The sequence below is a fragment of the Fukomys damarensis genome, unplaced genomic scaffold (assembly GCF_012274545.1).
Source record: "Fukomys damarensis isolate Sample0158 unplaced genomic scaffold, DMR_v1.0_HiC HiC_scaffold_23, whole genome shotgun sequence".
Taxonomy (NCBI): Eukaryota; Metazoa; Chordata; class Mammalia; order Rodentia; family Bathyergidae; genus Fukomys; species Fukomys damarensis.
Window position 1 is genome coordinate 16,397,627 of NW_022900935.1, and position 8,694 is coordinate 16,406,320.

At 39.1% G+C, this 8,694-nt stretch overlaps 1 protein-coding gene across 10 annotated transcripts in view; it reads left to right on the plus strand.

Annotated features, from left to right (window-relative positions):
• Pum1 (pumilio RNA binding family member 1) overlaps positions 1-8,694 on the plus strand; it is a 119,451-nt gene that overhangs the window by 41,891 nt on the left and 68,866 nt on the right. For 6 of the 10 annotated variants that reach the window (XM_010621615.3, XM_010621617.3, XM_010621620.3 and 3 more), the window contains exons 4-5: positions 5,528-5,636; positions 6,597-6,775. The exons of 3 other annotated variants lie outside the window; for them this stretch is intronic. In XM_010621615.3, coding sequence (XP_010619917.1) covers positions 5,528-5,636; positions 6,597-6,775 — 288 coding nt within the window. The remainder of the gene's footprint in view (positions 1-5,527; positions 5,637-6,596; positions 6,776-8,694) is intronic. One more of the 10 variants, XM_010621616.3, reaches the window with a different exon arrangement.

Genomic DNA, 8,694 nt, shown 5'->3' on the forward strand with positions numbered 1-8,694 from the left:
CAGAATCTTGTGTTCAATAAACAGCTTGCTTGGTTACTGGAGGAAGTCAGTCTTGCCAAGGTTGCTTGATGTGTTCAAAGCAGGAAAATTACTTGAATGGTCCTAATGTCTATTGTAATTGAAGTAACTTGATGCCTCTTTTGCTTTTATAAGGACAGAGTGGGTTGTGCGTAAGATGCCCTCTCCTCAGTGTGCCATGTAGCTAATACTTCCCACAATCTGACTTCTGTTTTCTTTTCTTTTTGTTGGACTAATTCTTAAATCCTCTTATCTTCCTTTAAAATTGTCAAGTCTTTTAATCTTATTATTCAATCTTTCCTCTAAACTTCTGTTGTGATCTGTTGCTTTTTGTCTTTTCAAAAAAAGTCTGGGGTCAGGGATTGTATTTCAGTGGTTAAAAGGCTTATTACCTAGCATACATGATGCCCTGGGTTCTACCCCCAGCACTGGTAAAACAAAACAAAATCAAGAAGTGAAAGAAAAACTCCAGTCTTTATTGCAGAGTTCTTGATATGGAGTGAGGAGGATCTATTTTTTCATATGCTGCTTGCATGTAAATGTTTGGTGAATTTAGGTTTGACTAAGTTAGGCATCTATAGTACTAAGTGTGTATTATGTCAGTTGATGGGTGAGCCAGGAAGAGAGGTTACTGTTGAATTTAAGTCACATCTGGATAACACATCATCTTTTATTTAACATTTATCTGTTATCTTAGTCACTTTCTTGTTGGGGGACACTTTAACTCATGTTTCAGTTGTCTCAATCCTTGCATGGTTGGCTGGCTCCAAGGCAGGACTGCATGGCAAAGGGGCCTGTCAGAGAATTGCTCATGGCATGGCAGACAGGAAGCAGGGAACCAGGGAGGAGCTGGGAAGGAGTCCCCCAGCCCCATCTATTTTTGCTGATGAGACCTCACCTTCTGACAGCACACCATAGCACAATACTCTTAAAATCCATTCACCTTCCAAAAAACTCCACCTGGGCTCGGGATGTAGCTCAGTGGTACCATGCTGTACCTGTCTGGCAGGTGCAACTCTGGTACTAGGGGGAAAAAGTACACAAAAAAACTCCACGTTTGAATGCATGAGGCTTTTGAAGAGAGGCATCCAGATATAAACCGTAACACTCATATTATCTATTTTTGTGGTTGTTGTTGCTTTTTTGCCTCTTACTCCACCCCCCCCCCACTGAGGATCAAACTCAGGACCTTGTGCTTGCGAGGCAGGTGGAGGCACCACTGAGTTAAACCCTCCGCCCTTTTATTGCTTTTTTTGAGACAGGGTCTACTATATGTAATTCAGCCTGGCCTTGAACTCCCTATATAGTGGTTTTCCTCTTGCCTTAGCCTCCTGAGTACTGGGATCATAGTCATGCACCACTACGCCATGGGACTTTTTTTTGGTACTGGGGATGGAACTCTGGACCTTCTGCTTGAGAGGCAGGCGGCGGTACCACTGAGCTAAATCCCCAGCCCGTGACTCTTGAATATAAATGGTTGCTACTTATTTCAGTAAGTTTAGTTTATCTGTGTTGATTGAATTTTGGAGTTTTTTTTGGGGGGGTACTGGGGATCAAATTCTGGACCTTCCACTTGTGAGGCAGGTGCTGGCACCACTGAGCTTAATCCCCAGCCCTAATTTTAGAGTTTTAAAAACAAGTTAAAAAAAATACTGCTGCTTGCCTTGCAAGCGGAGTTCAATTCCCGGCAACCCCACCCCCACCCCCTCCACACACAAAATGAGACAGGGTCTTGCTTTATAGTTCAGGCTGACTTTGCGTTCAATATGTAGTTAGGCTGACCTCTGAAGATCATAAGTGCTGGGATTACAGGTGTGCACCACTGTGCTCATCAAGTCTCTTCATTTCTGTAGGTCAGAAATCCGTGCATGGCTTCACTAGGGTCTCTTCCCAAGCTGAAGGCAAGATTTCAGCTGGGGATGCATATATCTCAAGCTTGGCTGGGAAAGGTTCTCTTTCTAAACTCATGTATTGGGGCCACTTTTTCAGATTGTTAGAGGGAGGGCCTTAGTTCCTAATGAGTGTTGTGCAGGGATGTCTCTTGTTGGCTGGCCTTCCCCAGGGTTGCTCACTGCTTAAAAACAGCTGTTTTTACCTAAATGAACAGAGCAAATCGGAGGAGTATAAGCAGTATGGACATCAGAGACCAGTTTTTTTGGGGGGTGGTGTATGTGAGGCAGGTGGCGGAACCACTGAGCTAAATCCCCGGCCCTTGTAGGGGTCTGTGGATCGAACTCAGGACCTTGTGCTTGAGAGGCAGGCATGGTACCACAGAGCTAAATCCCTGGCCTGTCACAGACTTTTTGAACAGTCTCTTGCCGTGTGTGTGTGTGTGTGTGTGTGTGTGTGTGTGTGTGTGTGTGTGTGTGTGTTTAAGCCATTAGGTCCTGCTCTACAGTTAAGAGAAGGGGATTAGATGATTAGGAATCATCTGTCATGCTGCTAACAGTTGAGTGTACATTGGTATGTTTTGGACTAATGAGAGAAATACTAGGTTCTGTGTGATATTTAAGGGTTTGACTAAAGTTTGCTTCTGTCTTTGCCCACCCACTGTAGTTCAGTAATTTTCATTCTCCCCAATTTGCAGAGAGCACCCTTGAAATTCATTAATTCCACTCCACCCCATTGGCAAGTTGTCAACCTCCTCTCCCACTCTTTTTTCTTTTATCTCTTCTAAACATACCTTTTCTGTCCCTAGTTTTTGCATTAATAATAGCCTTCTCATCACTACTTTGCCTCAGCAAATTGTATTGTAGTACTTTTTGGGCTGCCCCTAACCATCTGCTTAGGATTTATATTTATTGATTAAAAAAAATTTTTTTTTTTTTTTTGGTGGTATCAGTGATACAACTTAGGGCTTTCACACTGAGCTACATCTGGGACATCTTTTCACTTATATTTATTCATTCAGTTTTTTCCATTTTGAGACAGGCTGTCACTCTGTTACCCAGACTGGGCCTGAACTTGCAGTCCTCTTGCTTCAGCTTCCCAGAGTGCTAGGATTATGTGTGTGCCATTATACCTGCACAGTTTATATTGATTGTTATATAGAAGTGAGAGAAATTGTTGACTCTTGGTGAGCTAGGAACTTTAGCTTTTCGTACATATTCCTTTGAGACTTGAATCTAATACTAGGGTGAAGTAGAACATTCACTTTTTAGCATTTGGGTTCATGTTTGCTATATTGTTGCTTCCTATTAAAAGAATTTCGCCTAAAACTTTGTTCTGTGGTTACCTGCTTTTGTTGGCTTTGTACATTATGACAGCCTGACATGTTACAGTGAAGGATAATAGGAACCCAAAAGGCATTTTGGAAGCCTTAGTTCAAAGACGGCTGCTTTCAGTGAACAATTTAACAAATTATAGATAGACAGTATTTGCATATGAAGTCTAATGCTAGGACTAGAAGCTGTTTCCTGAGGTTTTTTGTTTTTTTGTTGGTTGAGTGAGGACAGTACTGAGAATACTCCTTCAATTTTAAATAAAGATTTCCAAACTTATATGGAGAGTGATGAACACTTTAAAAATTAAGGGGTAAGAGTGGTTTTAATCACTTTCACTCTTTGCACTGTTACGTGGACCATAAAATTAACCAGTAAGTGAGGTGGCCTCTGGTGCTGGCGTTATTTCTTTTGTATATAGAGGGGTAGCTGATGTGGGCTCCTGTTTGCGCTCACTGTCTTCAGAATAAAGGGAAAAATATTCAGAATTAGATCTGTTTATCATCTTTGGACAAGTTTGTTTGTGTTTTGAAACTATAAGGGGAAAAAATTTAAAGGCATGGATGTTCTAAATTGTCCCTTGAATAGTTTACATCAATTTTCAGTATCACTTCTGGGATTTGAAAGCACCTAGGTGTGATGCAACTGAATGCATTTATTGAGAATATACTGTGGCAGACATTGTGCTAGGCACATTGACAGTATCTCTAATTATCACAGCAGCCTGAAAATATTTGCTTCATTAGTAAAAAAAGAAAATGAGGCCCAGGGCAGTCCAACAAATTTCCTAGGCAGATCACAGTTATCTAGTTTACAGGTTCCTGGATCCACGGCTTGTTCTTCATCTGGACTGCCTGTCCCTTTGGTTTTACCTTCTTCTTCCTCACTTAGACCCACTGAAGTTAATAGACTCCAGAGGAATTGACTGCTGCCTGTTACTGTTGCCCTTTAAGGAAAATTTAAGACATTTTGAGCAATTAAATGTCAGATCATAATGTCTTTTGTTATCATATTGTTTGATTAGAAAATATAGTAACAAAGCCCAAAACATGTGGGAAATCATGTTGGTCCAGGCAGTAATCTATGTCTGCAAGAGAGATTTGTAGAACTTCTTAAGAGTGGTTTCAGATTATGCCAAGAAACCTAAAAATTATGTTTGGGAAACATGGATTAATTTTAATGGTCAGAGTTTAGTTTTTTTTCCTTATCATTGGGTTATAGGATTATAAATTGGAAGGTTAAACCTTAATTAGAAAGTTAAGCCTGTATTGTCAAGGAGGAGAGCAAATGCTTTATGTTTTCTGTTCCTCTGAGAAGTGCAGCTCTTTAGGTGTGTGTGTGCCTTTTTGTGTCTAAAAGCAGTGGTTAAATACTATCTCAAACTTTAAAATTTTCTGAATAATAGCAGTTGAAAAGAAAACATAATTAGAGAAAGTATAAGAGACATTTTAGTGAACAAAACTGGTGACTAGAACCAGGAATCATGGAGTTCTTATGCAATTTTCCTGTGTAACCCTATCATTGATGCTTTGATCTTATGTAAAACTGTGTTGTGTTTTACTTGAAGGTACTTCAAGTATTTCCTTGATTGAGGTTCTCATTGATTTAGGGCCAGTGATACCTGAATTTCTAAGAAGGCTGAATGACTTTTGAAGTCATTTTAATGTCACTACCAACCATTGATAAAATTAGGAGACATTTTTCTTCTAGTAATGTGTAAATAGCTCTTCTGTGTTTTCAAAAAATTGGAATAGTTTAAAGTTGTGGTTGGGAAGCATTTGGTTAAGAGTCTCTGTGTATAAAGGAAATGAATTTTGCCTGTAGCATGCCATAGCTGGGGAAACCCAGCTGGGTGCATGTTCCAGTATGAATAACTTTGTATGATCAAGTACTACACCTGCGGGCAGAAGTGGTTTAATAGTTGGTATTTCCTTTTTCAACAAGAGTCCTCTTAGCAGGCAGTTTGCTAATGGGGCCAATATGAGTTCTCTCCCTCCCCCTTAAAAATCTTGGCATAGGTTAAGACATTTAAGACATAGTAGACATTTAAGCTGAGCTGTTATTGGATGGTCCGATTAGTGTCCCCCTTTGCCTTAGGCCTTGCTCTGTCTTTTACCAAATATACAGTAGTGCTTTGACCACAGCTGTGTAGTCAGAACACTTGGATTAAAGAAAGACCTTCAGCGCACATGAGCATCTTCAGTACCCTTGTCTAAAAGAAAGTGTTGACTGCTGTACTTTCATCCTTTATGAATTCTTTAAAAGCATCTATTATTTTTAATTTGCAGCAGCTCTTGCCAGGTAAAAAGTTTTGGGAAACAGATGAATCCAGCAAAGATGGACCAAAAGGAATATTCCTGGGTGATCAATGGCGAGACAGTGCCTGGGGAACATCAGGTAATCTAGATCTAGCATCTGTACTGTGATTTATGCCTGTCTTAGAGCTCCTTTCCTTAGCAGTTGGCAAGTCATGAATTTTACATCAGTGACATAAGCATGTCAAGCAAACATCCTTTCCAGTAGTATAATTGCCATTAAGGAGCTTATATGATGTAATATATTAAAATACAATTAATACAAAATCAAATCTTCAGTATTTTCAGAAGTGCTAGCCACAGAGGAATGGTCTTATTTGAAATGACCATAATTTTAGCTATAACCTTTTGTTCTGTACTACTGTCAGCATACTTGGAATTAGAAAATCTATGCCTGCCATTTGAAGTTCATATTTTTTTCCCCCTTGCCCCCGAATACCATGTATGGGATCATTTATCTTTGAATGTACTTGGGGCCAAATGGAGTCACTGGGCACAGATATTCTTGTGATAGACTGCCCCTGCAAAGGGATGGGGGAGAACATGTAGAGACAGACACTGACAGAAGAAAGATGTGACAGATTATAGGAAGGAAGGATATAGAAAACCCCAAAGATGGTGTGCTGTGTCACAGCACATTGTAAGAACGGAACCCTGTGATGATAGTCATTAGGAAAGATTGGATTATGTTGCTGTTTTTAAAAAGGGCAGTAAACTCTTACTTACTCAGTGATATTACTAATAAAATATGTTTTAAAATTTCTGCTATTTGAAAGGTATAAATATTAATTTATTCATTAGCTAGATGAACCAATTATGTGAACTGCTGTATTCTCTGCTATGCTGGATAAATGAGGAGTGTTTTTCATTTCCTTAGCTTATGTAGAATATCAGTACCTAGTGAAAAATACAGTAGAAGATTTCTGCTTAGGAACATGGCAGGTTTCCTGATTCCCAGTCATTGGTTTATCCATGAGACATCACTCATAATTTGTTTGGGCCTCTGGCTGCACTGTATCATGCTTGTGTATCTTTTTTGTAGATCATTCAGTTTCCCAGCCAATCATGGTGCAGAGAAGACCTGGTCAGAGTTTCCATGTGAACAGTGAGGTCAATTCTGTTCTGTCCCCTCGGTCGGAGAGTGGGGGACTAGGCGTTAGCATGGTGGAGTATGTGTTGAGCTCATCCCCGGGCGATTCCTGTCTAAGAAAAGGAGGATTTGTAAGTTGGCCTGAGGAACTTGTTCCTATCTCTCTCTTTCTCCCCCCCCCCCAAAGCAAAATATACCTGTTTGATTTCCTTAGTTACTCACTGCACCAATTAAGGGTATTTTAAAACATTTCCATTGTAAATAGAGCTCAGCAAATAGTAGGTGGATATTAAATTAAACTTTAAGAATTGAGAAATAGTATTTTTTGGGGACACACTTATAGTTAAGTGAAGTAGGAACTGAAACTAAACCTCAGTTTAATGGTTTACCAGAAAACATTAGTCTTAGTTTTAAACAAAGACAAAACCAATTAAGGGTATTTTAAAACATTTCCATTGTAAATAGAGCTCAGCAAATAGTAGGTGGATATTAAATTAAACTTTAAGAATTGAGAAATAGTATTTTTTGGGGACACACTTATAGTTAAGTGAAGTAGGAACTGAAACTAAACCTCAGTTTAATGGTTTACCAGAAAACATTAGTCTTAGTTTTAAACAAAGACAAAAAGCAAAGAAGAGAAGGAATTTAAAAAAGAAAGTTGGAGCTGAGTGTTAATAGGGAATCCCAGATATGAGAGCAGTGATTTGTCAATATCCTTGGTGACCTTAAAATGGTCAAGATTGGATCATTCTTGCTTTTTAAGCTAGTCTTTATTGTAAATGTCATCTCTGGTCCTTCTTGAATAGCTTTGCTTCTCACCTGGCCTATCAGGAATTTAGAATTTCTGTTAATTATTTACAGTAATTTTTTTTTTTTTTTTTTTTTTGCACTAGGGATCAAACTCAGGACCTGTGCTTGTGAGGCAGGCAGTGGCACCACTGAGCTAAATCCCCAGCCCTCTTTGTTTACAGTATTTTTTAAAAATTCATCACTGCTGTCCTGTCTGAGGCTAAATGGTAGCTACAGGCTTTGCCCATACATAACCTCTTCCTGTTAAACCTTAGCAGCCTTCCTCAAGCATCTTTGATAGCCTTTCTCAAATCTAGTTCTTTTATTAGTATATGAAGTCTTGTTACATTTTCTCATTTTGTGTTCTGTGACTGGTTTTATGTCCAAGTCACAGCTGAGAACACCAAGAGAGACATCCTGAATCTGTCTTCCTTTTTCTCCTAATAGAACTTATTCTCTACCTTTTCACAGTCCTTTTTGACTTATACCACCTAATGGAAAGCATTTAGGAGACTTTCCCCAAATCATATTATTAATAATTTTGCCTCCATAACTATTTTCTTTTATAGCATTTATTATTCAGTATTTTTATTTTCTTTGTCTGTTGCTAGCTATTGGAGGTTTGGCTGTGTGGTTTTTAAAGTTTTCACTTTGAAACTTCTTAGGTTAACAGTATTTCATTTTGTTGTAGCTTCCTGAAATATCAAGTATTATTCTTGAATAATAGCCATTCTGTAGTTGATCTGATTGCTTCTGGGTCTTTTGACCCTTCAAAGACTTAGGTTGGATTTATTGGTTTGGTGGATCAGACAGAAAATAGCTTCTAAAGTTTGAACCTTCCCCAGGGTCTGCTGGGGAAGAACAAGATCTACCCTTTGCATGTGAAGAATAGGGTCAGTCCAAATAATTACTCGCCTGTTGTCTCATGGGAATAATGCAGTTACTTCTCTTTTTACCCTCCTCCCAGTACCACCCTGCCCCCAGTTCATCCCCTCAGTCCCAATCCTTTCCTCATCCTATCTGCACAGATAGGAGGAAGTGCTGTCTTCTAAACATTGGCTGAAGCTTTCATTTACTGGGGGAGAAAAAATAATATTATGCTTTAGTGAGTTGCTAGTGTGATGAATTGGAACTTTTGTGCTCTGGCTGTGAATTTTCTGATGTGCGTATGCTCACTTTGTAGTTTGTGGGCATTATTTGGTAGGCATGTACCTGGGTTTAACTATTATGTTTATGAGGCAAAAAAAAAAAAAAAAAAATG